Consider the following 27,503-nt stretch of genomic DNA (forward strand, 5'->3'; position numbering starts at 1 on the left):
CTGCTAACTAGTTTATAGTTTGGTTTCCCTTTGTGGGAAACTGAAACAGCCCCAATATCCTAGTTAAGTTGATTAAGAAGATAAAGATATGATAATAGATAAACACAAGAATTAATTTTATGTTTTTTAAGAGGTACTAGAAACTGATTAAAAATTTGTCTCTTCCTGGGAACATTGACATCACCTCACAAATTTCATAAAAGTCTAGCATTTAAGGAAGCATTGTCTTATGAACTTTTTCCAATTCAAAAAAAGATTTTTAAATTTTTTGAGTTTCATAGACTATCTTTCTCTCCTTCATTCTCCTCCTTATTCCCTGAGATGGGGGAGGGGAATGAAAGTGAAAAATAGCATGCTTCAGTTTGTATTTAATCATTATCACTTCTTTTTCTGGAGTCAGAAAGTATCGTTTGGGATTGTCTTGGATCATTGTCTTACCAAGAATAGCTTAATCATTCACAATTCTTCAATGAACAATATTGCTGTAAAATGTTTTCCTGGTTTTGTTCACTTCACTATGCTTCACTTCCTGTAGTCTTTCTAGATTTTTCTGAAATTATTCTATGTGTCATTTCTTTTAGCACAATAATATTCTATTTCAGTCATATACTACAGCTTGTTTAATCATTTGTTGATGGACATTCATTTGATTTCCAACTCTTAGACCCACAAAAAGAGCTGATATAAATATTTTTGTACAAATAAGTCCTTTTCCTTTTTTTGGATATCTTTGGGATAAAGACCTAGCAGTGGTATTGCTGGTTCAAAGGGTATGCACACAAACTTATAGCCCTTGGGCATAGTTCCACATTTTTCTTCCAAATGCTTGGTTCAATTCACAACTCCATCAACAGTGTATTAATGTTCCAGTTTTTCTACATTCCCTCCAATATTTTCCTTATTTGTCTAATAAGACATATCAGGCTAATAAGCCTCTCTGATATGTGTGAAGTGGTATGTCAAAATTGTTTTCATGTGCATTTTTATGATCAATAGTGATTTAGAACATTTTTTATAAATATGGATAACTTTGATTTCTTCATCTGAAAATTTTCTGCTCATATTTTTTGACTATTTATCATTTGGGGAATGACTTGTATCTTTATAAATTTGACTTGGTTTCTATATTTGAGAAGTGAAACCTTTATCAGAGATACTTCACACTTGTGAATTTGCTAAGACAAATGGGGGGGGCACTTTTTCATCTTTATCCCCCATCATGATGATTTATGAATATCTCTACAGCAAGAAACATCTTGATATTTATTTTGCTTGTATAATCTATTGTCTTGAATGTATATGGAGTAAATGAATTTCCAGATTAAAAGATGGGGATTACAGAGTGAGCAGAGACAGTAGCATCCTTAAACCACTGTGCTCTTGATTCTGACTTTCCATTTCCAACCAAGCTTCATACTGCTTATGCCCAAATAGAGATTCCCCTTGGGGAGTCAGGTGATGCAGTAGAGTACCAGACTTTGAGTCAGGAAGATCTGAGTTCAATTCTGGCCTCAAACATTTAACTATGTAAAGGCAAGTCACTTAATACCTTTTTTGCCTCAGTTCCTCATCGGTAAAATAGGGACATACTGGAGAAGGAAATGGGAAATCACTCCAGAATCTTTGCAAAGAAAACCATGAACAAAGGATGCAAGTAGGAGTTGGACATGACTGACAAGCAACAGAACCACACCTTCATTCAGTCAATCAATAAACATTTATTAAGCCCCTATTAGGTGCCAATTAATGTTCTAAGTACTATAAGGATACAAAGATAAGCAGAAAAGTCCATTCCCTTGAGAAGTTTATAATCTAATGGAGAAATACAATACATATAAAGAAGCTGAAAAGTGTGTGTGTGTGTGGGGGGGGGAGCAGTTACAATTCTTCAAGGGCAGTCCTAGAAGTCCATGATTTCTTCACAGTGTCATAGATTCTCAGAATTCAAAAGAACCTCATAGGCCATCTAGTCCAACCCACACCTGAGCATGGATTCCCTCTACAATGTACTAAATAATGAACTACAATGTATTAAAAGTGGTTGTATAACCTTTGTTTGAAGACTACAAGTATGGAATAAACCACTGCAGGCAGCCCCTCACAATTCTCTATGTCTCCAGTTGTTGAGAAATTTTGTCAAAACTAAAGATGCCTTTTGGCAACTTAGGATTGAAAAATTAAAGCTGAAAGGGAATCCACCCCAGCCCTGTACACATTTTACAGATCAGGAAATTGCATCCCAGAGAAGTTAAATTGCTTTCCCAGGGTCACACAATTTTTAAATCCCAAACTCCCATGCTAGATCATGGTACTTAACTGTTCCATGGAATTGTAAGCCAAATATAAGAGCAATTATCCACAAAAACTTTATGGGTTTGTCACATAAAATCCTGTGACATAGGTAATGTAATTTTTATTGTCAATTTTGCAGATTTGGAAAGTGGGCTTCAGAAAGTTTAAGGACTTTCCCAATTATTCAACTAGTAAAACTTAAGGTACCTTATGAAATCATGGTCTGTTGTACAACTTTCTTTCATTGGCCAAGGCAAAGCAGAGGCCTCTTGCTTTTCTATTCACCCAGCTTTTGTAATTCTAACATCTATCAGTTCAATCATCTGCTTCACATGAATTATTTTCTAAATATGACCTGGCCTTGCTACACTGTTCTTGGGAGGAATCCATGCTTCCTTTTCTATATTAAGCCTAGCCCAATTTAGTTCCAGAAATGATCTCACCTTATCATCAACTCAAATTTTCTGATATCTACTTTATCCTCACCTGGTCAAGTGCCTGCTCAAAACAACTCCAAATAGCTATTCTCAACATAGGATTCAAAGTAGTAGAGTTTAAAGTCACCCAAGATCGATCGATCTATCTATCTATCTATCTATCTATCTATCTATCTATCTATCTATCTATCTATCTATCTATCTATTCCAAATCATTTGTTTCAAAGATGGAGAAAGAAACTGAGTTCCCTGAAAGAAATGAATTGAACCAAGTCACAAACTAATCACTGGCAGGGTCAGAAACTAGAATTCAGTTCTTTTGATTCCCAATCCAGTGACTTCCAGGGCTGTATTTATTATAGCACATTACTTCTCAATAATTTAAATTGTTGTTGTTCATTCTTTTCTGATTCCTTGGGATCCCCTTTTGGGGGGGGTGGTTATTGGCAAAGATACTGGAGTACTTTGCCATTTCCTTCTCCAGATCATTTTATAGATAAAGAAACTGAGGCAAATTGGGTTAAGTGACATGCCTAGGGTCACACAGCTAACTAAAGTGTCCAGTGTCACAATTGAACTCACATCTTCCTGATTCCACACTCAATACTCCATCCACTGAAACTGAGTCATCCAGTTGCCTCTCAACAATTGATTAAATGAGACCTATTAACTTTTTTCTCACCTAACTATTCCAACTACAAGCCTAACCTGACCTACACTCACTAAAATAGAAAGAGCTTCAGAGAATATAATAACTATATTTGCTCTATTCAAAGTAAGACCACCCTTCTGCTCTTAGGAACAGATCCTTTCTAATACTACACAGAATACCAAAATGGAGCTGCCTCTGTTTCCACCATGGAAGAAGTAAATTCCCTAACTCTTGAAGGACTTCTATGCCAAAGTTTACACATCATTTCTCCCACATATTGAACATTTGCACTAAATGGCACCTAAATTACTTGCTAACAATATTTTAAATTAGACATAGTACTGTTAAAAATTTTGTCCAAGGGGGCAGCTAGGTGGCATTGTGGATAAAGCACCGGCCCTGGAGTCAGGAGTACCTGGGTTCAAATCGGGTCTCAGACACTTAATAATGACCTAGCTGTGTGGCCTTGGGCAAGCCACTTAACCCTGTTTGCCTTACAAAAAAAACCTTAAAAAAAAAAAAAAGAAAAATTTGTCCAAAAGTAGTTAGATCCATGGTTGCTTAATATACTTTGGATTCATTCTGTGTGATTGGTGATGACAATCAAAAGTCCTACAAAAGGAAACCAAACTGCTCATTCTTTGACACCATTAATTTCTATTAAAAAAAATCCATAGATCTCATTTCTTATATGATGCTCTTCTACGAATCATCTAAAATAGAGCTTAAATCCAGGAGAATACACTAATAAATAATAATATGAAACAAATACACATCATATATGGGTATGTTTTTTCAAAAGCATAATATAATTCTAATGGTATTTATTGCATCTACACTGAGAAATGCCTCAAATCATAGACATATTTTAATAAAAGTTTTATTAAATTTTTAAATGAAATTTTCTGATTTTTATTCAAAGTTGTAGCTATGATGAATAAAAAATATATTTTATGGCCCCCAAAATAATTAGTTATGTATAATTCAATTTTTTGAGCCAGAAAAATATGTCTAACAAGAGGAAACTTAAAAGAATTTGAACTGTAGTAAATTTTACCTCCAAAAGGTTTGTATTCAGCAAGGGATAAACAATATGTGAGGCAAAATTATTATTTTATATAAGTTTTTAATAGCTAAAATAAAGCCTGTATATCATTTTGTCTAAAGCATCTCTATTTACAGATGTATAAACCCACGAAATCCAATATGGTTCAGAATTTACAAATTATAGCTATAGACAGGTGGGTGGATGAATGGATGTATGGACTTGGAGTCAAGAACACCTGAATTCAAATTCATCCTCAGATACTTATGAGCTGCATAACCCTGGTCAAATCATGAAATCTCTGTATGCCTAGAAATAATGGAGTGAACCACTCCACTGTCTTTGCCAAGAAAACCCCATGAACAGTATTGGCATGCTATGATCCAAGGGATCACAAAGAGTCAAACACAACTAACAATAAGAAATGTCGATTTAAAATCACTAATTGACAATAAATTTTGTTTTAAAGAATAGTAAAATTTGTTATTTAAAAAGCAACTGAAGCCTGGTAAGGCAGATTATCTCAAATAATAACTATATTTTGAATATATGTTATACCCCCTGAAATTTAAAATAATATATGTACACAGAATCTAAGATTATCTATCACTATTCTAAAAGTGTTAAAATACCGATGTACATGATGATTGGATAATCCTATCCCCCCAAGGAGAGAAACTGATATGACCTATGTTGAGGGGCAATCTCACCCTTATCAGGAGGGTTAAGAGTAGAGCCAGATTGTTGTTGGTTCAAGATTTTTTTATATACCTGCATTTGAAACATTCTAGTAAACCACTCAGATAGTAAATAAATATGATTCATGACATTTCAACTCAAGAGCACTACCTTTTTATAAGCAACAGTTCCTACCCAGGGACCGAATATGTGCTGATAAATTAAGAGATAGATTGACTCTCCACCTCCATGTACCCACGAACATTAAAAATTCTACTCCCTGAGTCACTAAATGGAAGAGATATTTTTAACTGATATTTATCTATCAGACAAGAAAGAGGACACTTCCATTCATTCTGATAGAAATTGAACTAAGAATCTTGGCACTTACTGCAAATTACATTGAAGAAAACCAGCAGAAATGGGGGGAACCTCAGAGAGATCATGAGATTGTCCTATGATAGGGAGGCAAAGATGCCAGGGTGTTTCTTGAAGGTAGAGGCCCTATGATACTACTGCTGAGAAGGGACTTCAGGGAAGAACCAAAGCTGGTCAAGGCTAGGGGAAAATTCCCCTCAAAGAAATACTCATAGCTCATTTTTAACCTATACATTTTGACATTTTCTGAGGCCACCAATTGCAGGTTTTCTAGTTAAGTGGAATCAAGCTGAGACCACAAATTCTAGAAGGAGGAAAAGAAACAGGTAACATAGGACCATATAAGGGGTCAGAGATGGTTGCACTACATACCTGCACAACAGTGCAGACCTGGAAAAGAACTTTTGGTGTCCTAAATCAAAGTCCTCATTGCCTATCCTAATTACCATACTCCTGGTGATGGCTCTACATTGTAGGAATGATCAGAGTCAATCCAGTGATATATGTTGTTTCATCTACAAATTTAGCATAATTATGTCTTTCCCTGTTTTCCTGATTTTTTTATTCCCACCTCTGAATTCAGAGGTAGAGACTCCGTGTGTGTGTGTGTGTGTGTGTGTGTAACTCATAGTCTCATAAATTTGAGAATTTATGTGAAGTTTACTTTCCTCTTCCACTTAAAAATTTTGAGATTACAAAAGTGAAATGAGAGATTAGACCCAATTGGCCCAATAAAGGCCAAGAGCATACTAGAAATGACAGTTCCTTATAGATGAGATAGGAATTCTCTCTCCTGCTCTCCAAAAATGTCACTGAGAACTAGACCAAGCTTAAAGTCTAGAGAACAACTATAATGTTAAAAATGTTACTTTAAAAAATAATTTTATAACACCTTAATAGTAATTTATATTTTACAAATTATTTTCATTTCTATTATGAACTTTGGTTCTTAAAGCAAACTCATTCAGGTAAGTAGAGCAGGGGAGATTACTTTTACTTTAAAGATGAGTTCTTAATACCTATCATGCCATGTGACCATCAGCAAGAAACTTGATCTTCTGTATCCTTGCAGTTCTATCAGCCTGTGACCTCATTGCATTACCAGGCAAAACTTTATAACAAAATTAGAGAAGGGATCTTGTTAGAGAGTGATAAATAGATAGCAGCAGAGTTTAATAGCATCTGCCATGACAAATTAACTTTTTATATTGCTATCACCTAAGAGAATTGTCACTCAAACACAAATGAAAGTTAATTTTTTGTAGCCTTTTAAGGCTAATTGGAAAGTAGGCGTAAGATCTAACAGTTTATTGCTATGTGATTAGCTAATATTAAAAGGCTCTATAAATAATTTAATGAAGTATAAAGTACAAGTCATAAACTTAGAAAAATTATTTTATTTCTGTGAAATAATATTAATGATTATTACTTCTTATGCTGAGTTGAATTTTAGCCTCCAGTGTTTATGAGATATAGTCAAACGTTATGAGTCCCAAGGGAAAGAAATAGTCCAATTTCTTTATTTTTAAGTGTGGAAAATGAATGTTCTAGGCAGCTATAGAGTTTTAGTATTATATGTCAGTTTTCTATTAAATATTTAAAATAGGAAGTAAAGAAATAATTTTTGTAGTTCTTTTTTTTAATTTCAAACCCCCTTGCCAGTTTGGAAAAGCTTAAGAATGCCTCAAAATTATGGCAGTGATTTCAGTCATCAAATAAAATACATAGAATTTTAAAGGAAACAAATTATATTGATATACAGTTATCAGAGTATATTTTTTAAAAATAGAGATCTCAGGTTCAAAACCCCTGATTTTACTGAACCTTCAAGAATTGCATCTTTGATTTCATTCCAATTAAGATTCCTTTTTCTGTATATGATTAAATTTGCTTAGCGGTTTTCAATGTGATTTCATGGAGCAGGAATTACCACTACTAGAGAGGGGGAAATGTGGAAGAGTGTGTGGGTATGTGGGTATGTATATGTAGAGGGGATATAGGGTGAGTGTAAGAAGAAAGAGAAGAGTAGAATGCCCATATGTTATTTTCAAATTGCATGGTAAATATATTTAAATGCTAATGATGCAGAAACCCATATGTTAAATATCTGGAAGATTCCTTTAGAGTTTAGGCCATCAATTGTCCATATTTTACTATTTAAGAAACACTGTTCACTGTACAACTTTTGGGGTTACAGGCCTTGATTAAATACTCAAGCATATAAGTTCCATATTCTGCATAAAGAAGGGTTACTATATCCCAGTGATCCCAGTGAAAAATGAGACTCTTGCTTAGGGGCAGAAGGGATAGATTTCAAATAAGAGATAATGAATCAAAAAATAGATTCAGATTATATTGATACCCATTTATTTTGAAGACAAGTTAAAAGGATTGAGATAAGGAAGAAAACCAGTTAAGGAGAAAAAAATACAGGCTAGGAGGTTAGAATCAGATTAGAAAGTAATATAACAAAATATGCCTGGGAACTCAGTTTATCCATTTCAGTCTGTTTCTAAATCTTTTTAATGGAGCTGCTTATTTATATAGGAATATTCTTATTTGCATTTTGTCATAGTTAGGGGCTGACATATCCTCTCAATTCAACCATACCTGCTTGACTATATTCTCATATAGGAAACCTCAAGATCACATCAAGTGTAGAGATTGAGTCTTCACTTCAGAGTGACAATGTGTGGAGAGGGAGCATCCTTTATCCTCTGATTCCCTTTGACCCACCATGTCCATAACTTAAGATCCTCTGACAGTCCATACTGCCTGGCACAACTGTTCCTGATCCATCACCTGACCTAGGCCACCATCCCCTCTATGCTTAAGATTCCATTACCAATAAGTTTTTTACTATCACTCAACTTTCTCTATTACTGGGCCCCCATTCTTAACCAGGAAAATTCACTTGTTAGAGATGGGTGAGAGGACAGGCTAAAGAATAACCTACCTTAGGAAGACAAGAGCTCTCTGAGAGATTGGTACATTAACTTCTTCATAAAAATGGAGATTTTTATGTGTAACTCTATTAGTGTTAATAGCTTTATTTTATTTTCAGTGCTGGAATAAGAAAATGCAGTTTAGATTCATTTGTTGAAACCCTCAGTATGAGAGTGGGTCTCACTGGTGCTTGGTTTATAAATCCCACTCCTTTCCCACCTTCACCCAATTAAAATTTCTTCCTGGTTTAAGAATTCTTAGTCATGGTTCTGAAAAGCCTTGAAATATCACAAACACTTTTGCCTTGCCAGACAGCCTGGAACTAAAGCAATGAGAAAAAAATTGTTCTAATCTGTTTATGTAGAAGCCTCAACAGAGGCAAATGTGTCTCTTTTTTTTTAACAGTTTGATATAGACAAGGAAGCTGGGGAGAGACAGATATACCATCGGTACTGCATGGAGCGAGCTTCCGTTCATTGTGCCCACGTGTTCACCACAGTTTCTGAGATCACTGCCATAGAAGCTGAACATATGCTGAAAAGAAAGCCTGGTAAAATTGTCATCATCATGATTTTTCACTGGACTCTCAAAGTGATGGATAAAGCTGTAGAGGAAAGAAGGGAAGGGGAGGAAGGACAGTATGGTCTGTCTCTGCATCAGCTGGGTGGTGCAGTGGATAAATATTGGGCTTGGTTTCAGGGAGATCAAAACACAAAGCCAGACCCAGATACTGGGAGAACCTGGTCAAGTCATTTCACCTCTGCCTGCAAAGAAACCTTTACTGACCCCCCCCCTTAATAACACCTCCTGCCCTTTGAGATTTTCTCCAATTTAGTCAGTACGTATTTAACTGTATATAATAGTTTGCATGTTTCTTCCTCCATTAGGTAGTGAGCTCCTTAAAAGCAGGGACAAAATATTTTTTACCCCTCTTTTTATGTGTAAAATAGAGATAATAATAGCATCACTTCCTAGGGTTGCTTTGAAGATAAATAGATATTTGTAAGACATTTTACAAAACTTAAGATGCTATCTAAATGCCAGTTATAATAATAATCATTATCATTATTATTTCTATTAAATCCCTCTATCCACCATAGGTGATAGTTTATACAAAATACAATTTTATAGCATTGTTTTTTAGTCATTTCAGTTAGGTCTGATTCCTTCATGAGCCCATTTTGGGGGAGTTTTCTTGGCAAAAGAAAATATGGTGGTTTTCCATTTCCTCCTCCAACTCATTTTATAGATCAGGAAACTGAGGCAAAAGGATTAAATCCAGAGTTGTACAGTTGATCTTTGTCTGAGGATGGATTTGAACTCAGGTCTTCCTGACTATAAGTATGACACTCTCTCCATTGAACCACTTCACTGCCCCATTTATACTATATATTTATACTTATACCATATCAAATACCATTCCAAATATATATATATATATATATATATATATATAAATTATCATTAACTTAAGACTTTTAGATGCATTTGTGAACTCATGCACATGGGTGCTCTCTCCCCAGACAGATCACAGCATCTCTACACTTTCTCATTTTATTTAATTTTGGTTCATGTTTTTCAATAAATCCTTCATAGTTCACTCTGCAACACTTCCTCTTCTTTTTTTTAAAATATCTCATGGATATTAATGCAATACTTGTACTCTTTTTCATTATATTGTATTCTTATTTTGGAATTGCCTTATCTCTTTTTTTCAGTAAACTTTTGATGTTGTCCCTCAGTTACACACATGATATACATAAATTTTTTCTGCAACATATAATAGAAATTATTAGAATTCATTCATTCTTTAGATTATAATCTCTTTGAGAGTAGGGACTGTCTTTTTATTCTTTTTAATTATTTCAACACAGTGTCTATCACAATGTAGATACTTAAACAATAATTATTGGTTTGGATTGGAAATCATAGTTCAAATGATCCATGGTCTGAAGTGAGTTGTCACAATGCCAGAAAATTCTATTTAAGGAATCATAAGCCTGGATCTCCACTTGGAAAAAATGGAAATTAAGATCAATTTTTAAAATACATTACTGTGAGAACACTATCCCTGCTTCTTCCTACTTCCTACTTCCTCTTCTTATGCTTTACTCTCTTCCACATGAACTAAAATCCAGTGACAAGAATCTGTCTCCTCTGCTATTCTTTAAACATAATCCCTCCTTCTAACTCCATACCTTTTCACTGATACCCGCCCCCCCCATACTTAGGATGTTCTCCTTCCTTGTGTCAGATCCTTGATTACTCTGGTTGCCTTCAAGTTTCAACTAAAATCCAATTTCTTGAAGAAAACTTTGCTGACCCCACCCCTTAATGCTAGTGCCTTCCCTTTGAGATTTTCTTCAGTTTAGTTAGTACATATTTGTATATAATAGTTTGCATGTTTCCTCCCCATTAGGTAGTGAGTTCCTTAAAAGCAGGGACAAAATATTTTTTACCTTTCTTTGTATTCTCAGGGCTTAGCACAATGTCTAACATAGACTAAATGTTCATTGACTTGACTACAGCCTGTCAATTTGCATCAATAACCTACTATGTCTCTGACATGATGAAAGGTCTGAGAATGAGACAGTCCCTACTCTCAAATAACTTACTTTCTTCTTCTCCAATTGCCCTTTCATCCGGATTCCATCTAACTTAACTTGAATGTTGGGTGATATGCTATATAGGAAAAAGTACTTTGAAACACTTTATTAATATGTTACTACCATAATTGTTATTGTTATTATTGGAGCTTACTCTAAGCTCACTAATGCCTACCCTATTATCAGATCTATAATTTTCTCTTTTCCTCAGTCTTTCATCCTTTTAAACCTATATAAAGTATTTGTTTCCAGTATTCTTCTTGAAGATATCTCTTCCTTGACTTCTGTGAATGGTTCACCTTAAGACTCTGACTGTTTCTTCCTTTTTTCCTTAACTGGCTCCTCTTTATTCTCTTGAATCCTATATTTAAGCTCTTTCATTAGCCTTCTCTTCTCTGAACATCCTTCATGAATGAGCTTCATATTACAGTATACTATTTCAGATGAATCTTCTTAGAGTCCTTTTGATAAAAAAAAAATCTTCAGTAACTGTCTATTGTTTAACTTGACATTTAAGGTCCTCTATGATTTGGCCCCAAATGTTTTCTTACCATATCTCTTTTACATATACCATATACTCCAGATAAATGAAATTATCCTCTACTTCCTAAAGTTTTCACATTTAACAGCTCTATTTTTGTTCACGTTTTTTTTAGCTTGTGAGGCACTCCTCTCTCTTATTATCTCATCTTTTTGAAATCTTATCTAACTTTCAAGCCTCAATATAAATGCAACTTAATCCTTGTTCTCAAAAGTAAGCTTTGCCTTCTATGAAATTCTATTGCTTTTTGTTTAACAATACTTATGACATTTACTATAGCCTGTCTCAAGTTACATTTATTTGTGTACATATCCTAGCTCCCCTGTTAGTTTGAAGGTTATTTGGAATGCCCTTTTGTGTATTAGAAAAATGCTTTTCACAGCACTGTTGTTCAGTAAATATTCACTGCATGAACACATTACACTGTAATTGAATAATTCCTTAACAAAAAGTCTTGAAATAGTAGAGAGGCAATGAAAGAGACCTTTTTTGTCATTCCTCACTATAGAGAATCAGCTGAGGTACTGGGGTGTTTTGTTTTGTTTTTTAAACTGGAGGGAAGAGGACAGACTAGAGAGATATTTTAGAAATAGAATCAACACAATATAACAACTGCTTGTACATGTGGTATGAGGGCAAGTGGGAAATTGAAGATGACTTCCAGGTTGCAAACTTGGGAGACTAAAAGGATGGGAGTATCCTCAAAAGAGATAGGGAAATTCTGAAGAGCATGGAATTTTGAGAGAAAGATAACTATTCCTGTTTTGGATGGACTTCATTTAAGATGGCTATGAGATATCTAGTTTAAAATGTTTAACAGAAAATTGGTGATGTGAGATTGAATCCCAGAAGAATCACTAGGACTAGAATTATAGATCTCAGAGACATCTGTGTAAAAATAATTGAAGTCAAGGTTGCTGATTAGGTCTCTGAGAATGTGTGTGGGGGTGGGGCAAAGAGAGAACCTTGGGAAACATCCATAGGAGGTGAAATATGAAAGATGATCTAACAAAGGAAACTGAAGACTGGTCAGACAAGTATGAGTAGAAACAAGAGAGAGAGCAAAGTCTCAAAACCCCCAAAAGAAGTAATAACCAGGAGAAGGGAGTAGACAACAGTGATATACTGCTAAAAGGTCAAGAATGATGAAAATTGGGGGGGGGGGGGAACCAACACATTTATAATTAAGAGAACATTGGTAACTTTGGAGAGGGAAGTTTCCACTTAATGAAGAGAGGGAAACCTGATTACAAAAGACAGATAAAAGAGACAGTTTCCCTATTACCTAAGGAGTTTATTTATGAAAGAAAGAAGTGATACAGAATGCAGGTTAGAGGGGTTGGAAGGGTCAAGTGAGAGTATTTTTTTAAACTGAGGACACCTGATCATGATCGTTGAAAACTGGAAATAAGACAATAGGGAAAGATAGAAGATTAGAGTGAAATGTGGGGGTGACATTGTGGGAAGCAAGATAAGAAAACTGAGGGGTTGCCTTGCATGGAAAGGAGAGATGGGTGAATGAAAGACTACACAATGAGAGAGCATCTCTTCATAAGAGATTAGAGTAAAAAAAGAGAATTGGGAATATTAGCAGTTTTGGAGATGCATAAAAGGAAAGAAGAGGGCATGGTCTCTAGGAAGGCCTTTCTTTGGATCCCAAAAGTCCCTGCTTCTCATTAATACTAGAAATTTCACCATTTGTACTTTATTTAATTTCCCATAATTTAAGCAGAGAATGAGAACAGGAGCCAACAGAGCCTACCTGTTGAGAGACAAACTGAGTCAGAGGAAAAAAAAGAGATAGAGAGACAGAAAGAGAAACACATTGCAACAGAGATACACACACAGACAGAGGCAAGAGAGAGAGAGAGAGAGAGAGAGAGAGAGAGAGAGAGAGAGAGAGAGAGAGAGAGAGGAAAGAGAAAGGGAGAGAGAAAAAAGAGAAGAGGAGAGAAAAGAGAATAGAACAATTGCTTATATTTGGGCCATGGAAATACAATAATTAGGACAATACCAAATGTAGGGATAGTAATAAAGCATAAGAAAGAATTGGGAAGTAAACAGATACTGAAAAAATGAAAAAAGAAGTAAAAATCTTAGAGTTCTTAGCACCTTTATTATTGCTACTTTTAATTGAGGCAACATGCTATCAAAACAATCTGGGTTCAGATCCATGTGAGACAGTAGCATAAGATAGTATGAACATTCAAATTCTTACTTCCTCATTTATAAGCTATGTGACCTGAGAAAAGTCATTTAGTTCCAACTGTTAAATGGGACAATATTTCATAGGTTTATTGGGATGAATGGGATAGTGTATATGAATTGCTTTTCAGACTTTAAAGTCTATATGAATTTAATTATCACAATTCCAATATAGAATCAGAACTTTAGAACTCAAATGGAGTCATGGAGTTTTATTCCAACCCTTTATGATCAGTGACATTTCAGCTAATTTCACCTCTGACTAGTGAGAGAAAGGTTAGGACTGAAGTTGTGAAATCCTTGGACACTCATAAGTCAAAAAGGTCAATAGGCTTCTGTTGATCATTAAACCTGAAAGACTTTCCCAAGGGCATTCTTCTTAGTATTCACCTCACAAAACAAGATTGTGCTTGTGTTTTTATTCAGATCTTCCACCCACAAATTATTGCTGCAGTCATATCAGTAGCACTGGGTGTGTGAAAGACTGTACAATGAGAGAGAAATAGAGTTTTGATTTACCAGACAATTAACTTTTTAGGAAGTACCTATTATGAGCTTAGTACTGAGGACAAATCCTTGCTTTTTGAGGCACTTGTATTCTATTGAAGTGACATTTTAGGAAAAAAATTCGCTGAGACTTCCAGTGAAAAACACTTTATCAACCCTTTGAGGTGGGAGAACATATGCCTCTAAAGTGGAGATTTACCTGAATTTAGAAATTTTGCCTCAGGAAAGCAAATCTAAAGCACCATCTAGTGCTAATATTCCTAAAGTATGGTCAGAGCCTGGTGGTAAGCGAGAAGAGCAGAGAGAATGATAGAATGAGTGTAGACTTTTTTCCGGGGGGGGGGGGAGTAGACAATCGTTTTTTAGGGTCACTTCCTTTTCCAGTGGATTAAAACCAGCAGAGGTTAACCCAGGATCACACAGGCTGTGAATATCTGTGGTCAAATTTGAACTCAGATTTTCCCAGCTCCAGATCCAGTACTCTATCCATTGAGCCAACAACCTGCCTGCCTTAAACATATAGCTTATTCTCCAAGAATCTATAGCATATTCAGTGGCCACACTCTGTAAAACTGTCCCGGCAAAGGGGCTAAGCCAGGTTGAGGGCAGCCTCAAACCTATTGGTGAGTTAGGCAAATGACCAGCCCAAGTATTTGAAGACTTCCCTGCCAGAATGGGTGAATGAGAATAATTTGGCCATGAATGCAGCTTCAGCTTGCTTCAGCGAGCACTTAGAAGATCTTAGAGCTTGGTCAGACATCAAAGATGTTAAGATCTTTCACTGCATCCCAAGCCGTCCCTAGTTATCTTCATTTTTGTCTTGCCACTGGACTTTGATGACTCTGGAAGAAAGAGTGAGGCTGGTGATTCTGTGCAACTTAACTGTGCAATTAAATCTAATTCACATATAAGTCAAGATATCACCTTGACGTCATTGGTTCTCTTCAAAACAAAGAACGAACAACAAACATTGCAGGAAAGGTTATGGTCAAAAAGTGATGGGAGAAGATTATAATGATCAAAATTATGAATATTAGATTGGGCTGTAGCTTCAGTAGTGTCTGGGAATGTTAGAGTTGGTCATCTCTCTAAATCTCAACCATCTTACCTATAACACTCCCAGGGTCTCCCAACAAGTTGAAGTGGGGCGGGGGGGGGATAGGGAAATGAGAATAAAACTGGGTATAGCTGGTAGTCCCCAATCTATAAACTTCCTTTTGGCCAAGCTAGATATTTTGGCACAGAGGAAATTAGGAGAAAATATGAACTGCCCTAACTCCCATGGCAAGTTCTAGTAAGGCCTTTGCCTTTTTCTCTAGGCTAGCCAAGATCTTCCTCCCTGACCATGTAAAATTTAAACTAGACAGGGAGAAATTCCTGGAATATTTGAGGAACAACAGCATTCCAAGATTTGATTGAAATAGGGTCCTTTTCATTTAGGTCTCCTCAAGAGAGGTTGCAGTGAGTCTGGGGATGAGGAGCTATATACATGCAAAATACATGCACACACATGTGTATGCATATACATATGGACATAAACACATGTGTCTATATGTTAGTGTGTATTAAAGCTGGTACAGGTACTAGGTATATCCAATGATTTTCCATATCCTCCTTCTTCCTTATCCCCAAATAACCAGTAGGATAAGACTAAACATATGATAGACCAGAGTTTCAAAAACTATCATTTTTAAATTTTATTTTTCTGGGATTACATGTAAAAACATTCATATTTAAAACTTTGAATTCCAAAATCTCTCCCTTCTTTCCACCACCCCATCCTTACTTGAAAAAGTAATTTGATAGAAGTTAAAAATATATAATCATGCAAAACATTTCCATAATAGTTATGCTGTGAAAGAAACATAGACCCCGCCCCCTCCAAAAAGAAAAGAAACCTCAAGTAACATAAAGTAAAATATTACATATTGTGGGGCAGCTAGGTGGCACAGTGGATAGAGCACCGGCCCTGGAGTCAGGAGTACCTGAGTTCAAATCCGACCTCTCAGACACATAATAATTACCTAGCTGTGTGGCCTTAGGCAAGCCACTTAACCCCATTGCCTTGCAAAAACTAATTATAGATAGATAGATAGATAGATAGATAGATAGATAGATAGATAGATAGATAGATAGATAGATAGATAGATAGATATAGACAGATAGCACTTTGTTTTAGTAATAAGTTATTTAAATAGGAAGATAATGAGCTATATAACTCCCCTTTTACATAATCCCAAATTCAGAAGTTATCTATACTTCTTTGTTCCACTTCCTTCTCATTTAAACCCCTTTTAATATGACTTCCAATCTTACAACCAAATGAATAAGCTTGCTCTTAGGCTTTAAAGTGCATTCAATGCTAAATCCAAAATCTTTTTCTAAATTGCAATTCTTTTTTTAATCTCTTTTAACTTCTGACAAGATGACCATCCCTCCTCCTGAATTCTCTTGCCTCCCTCAGATTTCATTGATAATGCTCTCTCCTTTCTAGTTGTCTACTCTTTCTAGTTTCTCTTTCTAGCTGTCTGCTCTTCAGACTCTTCTGATGGATTATACTCCATGTCCTATTTTCTCACCAAAGAAGACCGTAAGAATCTATCCTGAGAACTATCTCTTTTCTTTCTCTCTCTTTTACCTTCTCTCGGGGACCTCATCAGTTCCTACTGACTCCCAAAAGAACATATTCATCCCTGATTCCTCTCCTGGTTTCCATTTCTTCATTACCGACTCTTGTTTTATGTCTTGAATTGTATGGACCAAAGGCATCTCAAAATTGATATGCCCAAAATAAAATTCTGTCTTGCCCTACTGCTGACCTACTTCTTCTCTAAATTTTCTAGTTCTTCTCTAAACTTTCTAGTTCTTTCTAGTTCTGTTGAGGGTACTTTCCAGTCATAGAGACTCATAATCTTAGTAGCATTTTCTACTCTTTCATCTCCCTTGTCATATCCAATAAGTTGCCAAGTAATTGTTTTTCATCAACCTCCATAATTTCTCTCACATCTATTCTCTTCTTTCTTTTTACAAGACTACTGCCTTACTTCATTTCCTCATCACTTCTCACCTGTAGAGTAATATTTTAATTGAACCTCCAGCATTTAAAAATTATTAAATTTTAAATTAAAATAGTCTTTGAGTATAAGTCACACCTCTGTTTGCTGACAGTGTCATTATTCTGCTTAAGAAACTTCAACAGGGGATGGCTAGGTGGTACAGTGGATAGAGCACCAGCCCTGGAGTCAGGAGGACCTGAGTTCAAATACAGCCTCAGATGCTTAATAATTACCTAGCTGTGTGGCCTTGGGCAAGCCATTTAACCCCATTGCCTTGCAAAAACCTAAAAAGGGAAAAGAAAAGAAACTTCAATGGCTCTTTATTGCTTCTAGGACAAAACTGACTTTTCACATTGACCCTTAAATATCTTCATAGTCTGGCTCCCACTAATCATATTGCAATATGTTTCAACCTAAGGAGTCTATTTGTTATTCCTTGGACTCTGCAATTGTAGAGGTGTATACATTCTAGAATTGTACTCCCTAATGCCATTCTTTAGAATCCTTAGTTTGTCTTTTTTCAAGATTTGATTGAAAGACTGATGTAATGGGAAATATGCTAAATTTGAAATCATAATAATCTAAGGCTTTTTTACTTCATTAGAGATCACAGAATTTCAGAGGCAGAAAGGACCTTAGATTTAAACCTGCCTGTGATTAATTAGAAATCTGTACCTGCCAGGTAATGACTGAGTCTTTATTTGAGAATTCTCAATGAGAGTGGAACCACTATTTCAGAAGGTAGCCCATTCCCCTTGTTGATAGCTCACATTGGTAGAACAGATGTTCTTTGTGTTGAATTGAAATCCAGTTCCTTGCAGCTTCCACTGCCCCTAATTTTGCTCTTTGGACCAAGCTGGACAAATATAATACATCTCTACTTGATAGTTACCATGTTCTTGGTAAAGTCTTTCCTTCTCCAGATTAACCATTGGCAATTCCTTCAACTCAGTCTTATGCTATAAACCAGTTTTCTTGCCATCCACCCTTCTGTGGGCATACTGAAGTTTATCCCTAAAACTGCTACAATAGCACTGAAAACCATACGTGGATTTTTAGATGGAATTTAACCAGGGTAGAGTCCAGCAAGATTATCATCTTCCCTCTTTGGAAGTTTTGCTTCTATTAATATAGCCTAAACTTTTGTTGGATTTTTAGGCTGCAAAATCACATTATTGTCTCATAATGAGCTTAAAGTTCACTAAATCTTTGACTCTCAGTGTTCTCTCTCATTCCAGATGTGGTTACTCCAAATGGCCTGAACATTAAGAAATTTTCAGCTGTGCATGAATTTCAAAATTTGCATGCTTTATACAAGTCCAGGATTCAGGATTTTGTTCGTGGTCATTTTTATGGGTATGTACATATGCAGCAGGATCAGAGATCGTGGAATTGGAAGGAACCAGAGAAGTCATACACCCTGCTCATTTTCTAAAATAAGATATTGAAGTCCAGAGGTTTCTATCTAGGTTTCACAAGGAGCAAGTGGCAGAGCTGGGTTTTAGAGCCAGGTCTTCCAACTCCAAATTTTAGACTTTTCCCATTGCATCAATATGCTTTCTTTAACTTAAATTAGAACATGAATTTTAACAGTTAAAATAGAAAATACATAGAAAACAGGATCATAATCATAGATGAAAAATAAAAATCCAAAGTTTCCCTTCTATTCCTTTCATCAATATGGAATATATTTCAATTGGTCTAGAGCCATTATTTCATTGCTAAAGAGAGCTTCTGAGAAGGAAACTCCTTCTACCAATGCAGATAGTTAATTGTTCTGCAACTTATAGTCTTAAGAAGTTGTCTAGGTAATTGAGATGAAATGACTGGACCAAAGACACATAGTCAGTATATATTAGAGGCAACACTTAAAAGGTCATCCTGACTCATAGGTCAACTACCAATCTACCATAACATGCTATCTTATAGGCAATATATTTACCAAATCTATAGTGAATCCTTTACTGCATTACTTGGCATAAATTTCAATTCTGGATCCTCAAAATCCACTAAAAAATCCCAGCAAGACAGGATTCCCCTTTTCTTTTTCTATTAATTGTAAAAATAAACAGACTTTTAGTGGATCTCCTTTAATGAACGTCATTGTAAAATAGGAATTGCTTATCTTTCTGCCACAATATCCTTCCTAATCATGGTAGAGTGTTTATGGATGAAATATAATTTGTATTTAACTCAGAATTAAATCACTATCCCATGAGGCTCATTTAAAGAATGTTTGATGGGACTCTTTGGATTCTAACATTAATAGTTCAAGAAAAATGTGTTGAGGCTTCCACTAAGGCATCAGATAAGAACCTTAAGAGGAATAAATACTACTTAGCTCATTTCCCAGTCCCAAATGAACACATTTTATTAAATTATTTCATTTCAGTCATCTTGATTTTGACCTTGAAAAAACTTTATTCCTTTTCATTGCCGGGAGATATGAATTTTCAAACAAAGGAGCTGACATCTTTTTGGAAGCTTTATCCAGACTAAATTTCCTCTTACGGGTAAGAAAGCTCTGGTTTCTGAAATATGGCACATTACTCTGGGGAACACTAGTTGTTTTTCTAAATAAGTAGAATGACTTTTAGTAATACCAAGAATTTTCATGAAAGTGTAAAATTATTCAACTAGGAGAGGCCTACTTTAATTCTAATTCTGCATTTCAGGTTATTTATTAAGGTCACACTATCCACTTTAATGTTTACCTTCCATTGCCAAAATTCTCACTTTTACTTGAAAGGTGCTCTTCAAAGTTATATTGAATCATGTTTAGGACAAGGATATCCTAAAAGAAATCTGTTCCAATTCCCCTTAATTCTAGTGTCTTCCCTTATAATACTGATTATTTTCTATTTATCCTGTATACTGTTTTATGTAGTTTTATGCATGTTGCCCTTCTCTTTAGACTGTGAGCTCCTCGATATTAGGGACTGTCTTTTGCTGTTTCTTTGTATTTCCATTGCTTAGCACCATGCCTAGTTCATAGTTGTTATTTCAATCATGTCCAACTTTTTGTGACCCATTTGAGGTTTTCTTGGCAAAACTATTATTTCCACATTTGTAAAATGTGGAAACTATGTTCAGTTGGATACTACAGCTAATAAGTCTCTGAAACTGTATTTGAACTTGGGAAGAAGAATCTTTCTGACTTCAGATCAGGCACTCTATCTACTGGATCATGGCTGCCTGGTTAGTACATAGTGGACACTTAATAAATGGTTATTAGTTGATTGACTGGCATATATGATTTCTGAACTAAATACAACTACAAAATATTCAACCAATAAAAGCAGCTTTAAAAAGTTAAATACAAACCAGAATACTATATATCTCAAATCTTTTCAAATAGTTTTTCAATTTTTTTTAATGTCAGTTTTGTTCCTGAATCTAGCTAGCCCTTTCCCTTCTCTACCCAGACAGCCATCTCAGAGCAAATCCACTTTATCCTCATTACCTAAAAACATCCTTAGGCATCAAATGTTAAATATTTTCACTTGATATTGCCACACCTTCAAATTATCATCCTATGTGTCTCTTCCCTTTAATTGTTAGATTTCTACCTCTGCTAAGTCTGTTGACCTTTTCTTAGTTTTTACTTCTTGTTTTTCTTAGTTCCTATCATTCTTAACCTCTGTCAGCTTTCAATATCACTATTATCTCCATTTGGATACTCTCTGCTTCCTTTGTTTCAAAAACAATGAAGAAGCAAATAGATGTTGAGATTAAACATTTTAGCGAGAGAGGAGTGGAGGTTGTAATCAAGAGTAAAGGAGAAAGGGGCAGCTATGTGATGAAGTGGATAGAGCATCGACCCTGAAGTCAGGAGGACCTGAGTTCAAATGTGACTTCAGACACCAAGCTGTGTGATCTTGGGCAAATCACTTAACTCCATTGCCTTGCAAAAAAAATTGGAAAAAAAAAGAGCAAAGCATGAGAGGATGGATAAAAGTGTAAGAGCGATTTTAAGTGCTAGAACTCAAAATAAAGTATTTTTTCAGTAAAATAGTAAGAAAAATTACTGAGAGTAATATAGAGTGGGGTCTTTTGATGACTTGAGAAAGAAGTATTGTAACAATCACTGGAAAGGATGTAGTAAAAATTCAGTCAGGGAAAAAAATAAAAAAAAGTCTACCATTTATCAATCAGGGTTTAGTTGAGATTTTTTTTAAAAAGTGAATTTGTAGTGGACCTTGTCAATACAGTAGTGTGACTATTTCTAGCAAAATTCAGTAGCTCTTAAGTTGGAGAAGAGAAGATGGATACCAAGGTGACCAGGAAAAGTGGAAGGTCAAGGACAAAAGGGCATTCAAGGGTGGAAGATGATTTGACTTCTTATTGATAACATCAAAACAATGAAAGGAGGAAAACCAGACTAAGGATGATGAAGTGGAAGAACAGAGAGGAGTTGGAGATCACTTTAGGGACAAACAATAGAGTTAGGAGGGAAAATCAGAAGGAGAAATAGAAAAACAGGATATTTTAATCAGATAGGAGAATTCCAGATTATGAAGGTGGAATAGTCTGGGATAATGGTGAATTCTAAAATAAACTCATCAACTAAATAAGCAACTGAGGCAGAATTGATATATATAGGTTATGAGAGGTGAGGAGACTGACTTACTGGAAGACTAAGATAATCAAGGAAATAAAACCTTAAATACTTAGACATCACATATGTGAGGGTAAATCTGGGGATATAAATGAAAACTGTTATCCAGGTATACTTGAACAGGGAGGGAAGCCCACTAGTTCACGAATGATTTTACCATGAGAACCTGGACAAGGTTATACTGATGATAGGATTGAACCTCAAACAAGGTGAGGTTGCTAAATAATGATACCAGAGATAGGATTGATAAATTCTTGGGGAGAGTAATCAGTACACTGACTCCTCCTTTAGCCTTAGTTTTCGGGGGGGGGCACAACAACCTTGCACTTGAGACTGCAGAAAAGGATAAGGTAATAAGGTATATTCTGAAGAAAAATTTGTTTTTCTATCAGCACAGCAAGCAATAGTTAAAGAGTATAAGAAGAAGAGATGTGTGATGATGGAGAGTTTGTTAATAAGAAGTTTTTCCAGAAGGTATAATGAAAGGGAAGGGAAAAGGAGAATAGTTACCAGGGACAAATAGAATTGAGTTACACTGGTAAAAACTGGCGAGAGAAAAGGCTTTTTTGCCTTGAAAGCAAATTATTCTGAATCTCAGGTATAAGACTATCAGGAAATGAGAGTTTACTAACAAAAAGACAGGAGAAGTATGAATTAATAAGGATATTTAATTGATTAAAGCAGAGTATGGGAGGTTCAACTAAGATGATGGAAGCTATAAAAATTGTGATGTGCTAATTCCTAATTATTTCCTTTCACTTTTTAAAATTCTAACTTTACAATATTATAAGGCAAAAAGTCATCCTGGAAGGAAAAAAATAACTAAACCAATCTATAAAAAGAAAACTTGTAAAACTAAAGAAGCCTACATTTGGCTAAAATATTAGACACTGTGGATTTTAAATGAGGATGTTTGCTATTTATTGAAAAATAAATGTTATTTTTCTAGGGTTTTAAAGTCAATTTGCTATACTTTGCATTTTATCTTCAACACTTGGAACCTCTTCTTACTTTTTCTGTTAGGTGCACAAAAGTGATGTCACAGTTGTGGTGTTTTTCATTATGCCTGCCAAGACAAATAATTTTAATGTGGAAACTTTGAAAGGACAAGCAGTGAGGAAGCAGCTATGGTAAGCATAGTTCTTATAAATGTTATTAAGCTCTAAGCCTGAAAAGATTTTCTTTTAAAAATTACTCCATGCAACAAATTCTTGAGAATCCTATTCTAGATTCAAGATCATTAGAGAATGAAATCCACTCGAGTTTTGCTCAATTAATGCATCATGCTGACTTAGGCTTATTTATATGACTGTGTTAATGTTCGACACTGCAAGGCACTGCCAGGAGACATTTTGAGATACCGTTTTAAAAATTAATTAAATTGTTTTTAGCAACTTAGTAGAATCAGAAGTTTGGAAAAAGCACAGATCTTCAATATTCCCAGTACAAATAGAAATAAAAATACGAATGGAACCACCAAATGACTTTAAAAAAAGAATAGTCTCTCAGAGAAAGAAAAATAAAGAACAAGAAAATGAGGAAATTAAAAAACTAAAAACCTCTAGCAATAATATTAAAGATTAAAAAATCCTGAAGTCTCTAGAAGGAAAAATAACAAGTTACTTCAACAATGACCAAGAAAATGAGCTGGATCTAGAATTCATTCTTTTAAAGTGCTAGATTTTTTTTTAAAGGAAAGACACATTCTAGCACTTTAAAAGAATGAATTCTTTTTTAAAAAATATGATAAATAAGATCAAAGAAAATTTGTAAAATTTAGTATCTATAGAAACAGACCAAGAAATGAGGATCATCAATGTGGACAAAGTGATAGTAAATATGAATAAAAGCATAGAATTACTAAGAAATAAAATTTTCATTTTGGGAGGCAAAAATCACTAAACATGACCAAAGTTTGAAAAACTTTACAAGCAAAGATGATAAACTTAGTAAGCAGAGTTCAAATAGCTTGAATCACCAGATCAAGAGAAACATGATGGTAAAAACCTAAGTAGAGTTTTCAAGAAATTGCATGATTATTTCCTAAAAATATTAAAGTTTAATTCTAGCCTATAAATGGACAAATTTCATCCTGTGCCAGAAGGGGGAAAAATGCGAAATTTAACTCACAAGCACAATGTTATTAAACTAGTTTCATTAATTTAAATTAAAAAAAAGATTTTGTAAGTAGTTAAGACTAGACCTAATTTTAGCTACATAGGTATATATAGCCAACTTGAGAAAAGAAAAGGAAAATCTAGAATATTATTTATTTAAGACAAGGGAAACTAGGTCTCATCCAAGAATCAGCTAAACTAGGAATAATATTTTATGATTATATATTTTAGATATATTATATATATATATATATGTACATATATATATATATATGTTTCCATAGCATATGAGTATTTCTATGGGGGAAAAAAGAGGAATAAGATGAAATCTTTCATACACAAAGAGGTTCAGGAAAAAAAATCTGGTAATTCCTGTTCTTCCATCTCATATGGACACTAGAAAATTTTGGAATATTTGTATCTACCTGGGATTCATTTCTGTCTTTGGAGGAATAGCAAACCTGTTGGCCTTCAGATCAATCCAAAGTATCAAAATCCTGATTGTTATTCATTTCTTCTCCCAAAGTTTATCTTTCTCCATCTATTCACCTTCAAGTTGGCTACAAAAGGGTACAATACATTGTAGTAGTTTCCCTTTCAAACTGTGGACAGTCATTTTAAAAAAAACCCTTTGGATGCAAAAATAAAACATTGTTATTTAAAAATAAAACAATTATAAATTATTGAGAGGAAGGAAATAAAATTTATTGAGTACTGTGTGTTAAAAACTCTGGTAAGCATTTTACAAATATTATTTCATTTGATCTCATAACAACCCTGAAAATTAAGTGTTATGAAGGGAAACTGATTATTTAGGTTAAATTTGCAATAATTTAGATCATCTAAATATGCTTTAGATAACATGGATACATGATTGTGCAACTCCCTTCCTGTCCCCATAGTCTTAGAAGAAAAGTCTTGGAATAAAGAGCTGAAAGGGACCTTCAAGACCTATTGAGAATAATTCATAATTTTATCTACTACAAATTTATAATGGAAAATCTGAACAGAGTCCTCACTGATACTTGTGTGGGCAGCCACTTCCCCAACCTCCCCAAACCTCTTGGTATATAATAATTTATTCTGCCTCTCCATACCCTGTCAGTGCTATTTGCTGCTTAAACAACTTAGAATTGTGTGGGACTCTTTCCTTCCTCTCAACAGATAAAATAATGACTGCCCACAACTTGAAAGTAAAACTAAATTGTATTTTGCCCTCTTGTGGCCAGCTTGGTGGATGGGTGGATGGAGAATGGGAGACTTAACCTTCAACTTCTACTTGATTTCAGATTCTTATAACCTTCCAAATGGACTACTATAGTAGCCTCCTCATTGGTTCCCTTGCCTTCCTTAAATTCCTTTTCCAATCCGCCCTCCACTCAATTGCTAAATTGATATTCTAAACCATAGACCTGACTTTATTACCCGGTTATTCAAATTCTTCAATGGCTTCCTATTTCTTCTTGTGTAATAAACTGTTCAAAATATTCAGTCTGGCATTAACTACCTATCTGTCCAATTCTTTCCATCTACTTTATTTCTAGTCTCTTTCTTACTACTAATCTTCACAATTCTGTTCTAGGAGGTCAAACTGATCAGTTGTTTTCTGTCATTAACTTCCATTTTCGACTTCTGAGATTTTGCAGAAGTGGTCCACCATATCTATATACTTCCTTTATTTCAGAGTCCCTAGCTTGAGGTAGCTATCAAAGTAGACCTTAGATGCTACCTCTTTCATTGAGCCTTTCCTAATCCCCAAAATTGTGCTATCTTCCTTTTGAAATTACTTTTTATTACTTTGGATATATTTTGCATTTATTTGAATATATTTTGCATTTATTTTATACATATCATATCCTACTTTCTTGTTGTATTTCTGTCATTGTATTCCCATGTGCTCAATACAGTGAATTGAATATTGTAGATATTTTTAAAGTCTTGATGGTTTAAAATGTTTTAACTGGCAGAGGATAACAATTGGCACAATACTCTTTTGTTATTGAGAATTCATTCCATATTTTTAGAAGACAAAAATAGCATTATGACAGAATTATGATAGAATTTCTGACAATAAATGTCACAAAAATGTGCATAATCCTTTGACCCAGAGATACTAAATAGACTGTAACATCAGTAATTTTGCTGCCAGGAAGGAAAAAGACCCATCTATATAAAATGATTGTTAGTAGTACACTTTGTAATAGCAAGAAGTAGGTATCAAATTATTAGAGAATGACTGAATAAATACAATACATAGTAATGATAGGAGATGTGTTTGTGCTTTTAAGAAGCAACAAAATATGGTATATATCCCTAGAAATGTGAGACCTATATGAAGTGATGCTGAATAAATATGCACTCATTACAATTATGTAGTTAAAGACAACAATAAGAGCAATTTTTACAGAAAAATAAAAAAAATCACAATTAGATGATATATGTATTAGGTTCAAAAGTCAATACATACATTTTTGAATTAGTGTTAAGAATCATCAATTAGAGAAACTTTACAAACTACAATCATTTACAATCTATTTTTATTTCATTTATTCATGTTTATACCCTCATTTAATATATGCATACATACATATATATATGTGTATGTATATATGCATATAATTGAATTCCTGTACTTGTCAATGGAAGCTAAAATTAAAGTTTTATATAAAATATGGGCAAAATTCTCAACAGTTTAGATGTGACACCACCAAAAAATCTGGAGATTAGACTGGGATTTAAATAAGAAACTGGGAGACACTGTAGAAAATAGGAAGAGTTTGTCTTAATTTCCGGTTGTCACTACAAATTCTTTTCTTTTTGATTTAAAAATTTTCATTTCCCCCCCAAGCATTTGTTTTCTCTTCTTTAGACTTCCTGGATTTATGTACTTGACCCTGGATCAATTCATAGAGGATTTCATAGCTTTCCCTGAAACTGTCCATTTTATCATTTCTATGGCATGATAATATTTCTTTGAATTTATGCATCATAATTTATTCTATTATTTCCCAATATGTGGTTTATCAGCACCTTTTTAAGGGAAGTATAATATTAACTTTTTCCAATAGCAAGAAAAGGTTTAAATAAGAAAAACTGTGAAACCAAAAATTAATTCTGAAATATTTTATTTTAATTAGGGACACTGCAAATTCAGTGAAAGAAAAATTTGGGAAGAAACTCTATGATGCTCTTCTAAGGTAGGTATCCTGAACACATTGTTTCAAACATCTAGACTTTTAAAAATAGTTTATATTCATAATATATACATACATATATAAGTAATATTAGGTATACCATGTATGAAGACTTTTCTAAAGATGTGCTAAATAAGCTGTCTAGTATATATCCCACTATCTGATATAAACAATGAATTTTCTTGTGATACCTAATGAAAATGACTTTTAATCACATAACCAAATTCTTTT

General features: G+C 34.5%; 1 protein-coding gene across 3 annotated transcripts in view; it reads left to right on the plus strand.

Annotated features, from left to right (window-relative positions):
* The window catches only part of GYS2 (glycogen synthase 2), an 81,056-nt gene that overhangs the window by 25,950 nt on the left and 27,603 nt on the right, over positions 1-27,503 (plus strand). For 2 of the 3 annotated variants that reach the window (XM_074194304.1, XM_074194301.1), the window contains 5 exons: positions 8,834-8,978; positions 18,582-18,699; positions 19,736-19,856; positions 22,985-23,091; positions 27,216-27,275. In XM_074194304.1, the coding sequence (XP_074050405.1) occupies positions 8,834-8,978; positions 18,582-18,699; positions 19,736-19,856; positions 22,985-23,091; positions 27,216-27,275 (551 nt within the window). The remainder of the gene's footprint in view (positions 1-8,833; positions 8,979-18,581; positions 18,700-19,735; positions 19,857-22,984; positions 23,092-27,215; positions 27,276-27,503) is intronic. The other variant, XM_074194303.1, reaches the window with a different exon arrangement.

This window comes from Macrotis lagotis, chromosome 7 (assembly GCF_037893015.1).
Source record: "Macrotis lagotis isolate mMagLag1 chromosome 7, bilby.v1.9.chrom.fasta, whole genome shotgun sequence".
Taxonomy (NCBI): Eukaryota; Metazoa; Chordata; class Mammalia; order Peramelemorphia; family Peramelidae; genus Macrotis; species Macrotis lagotis.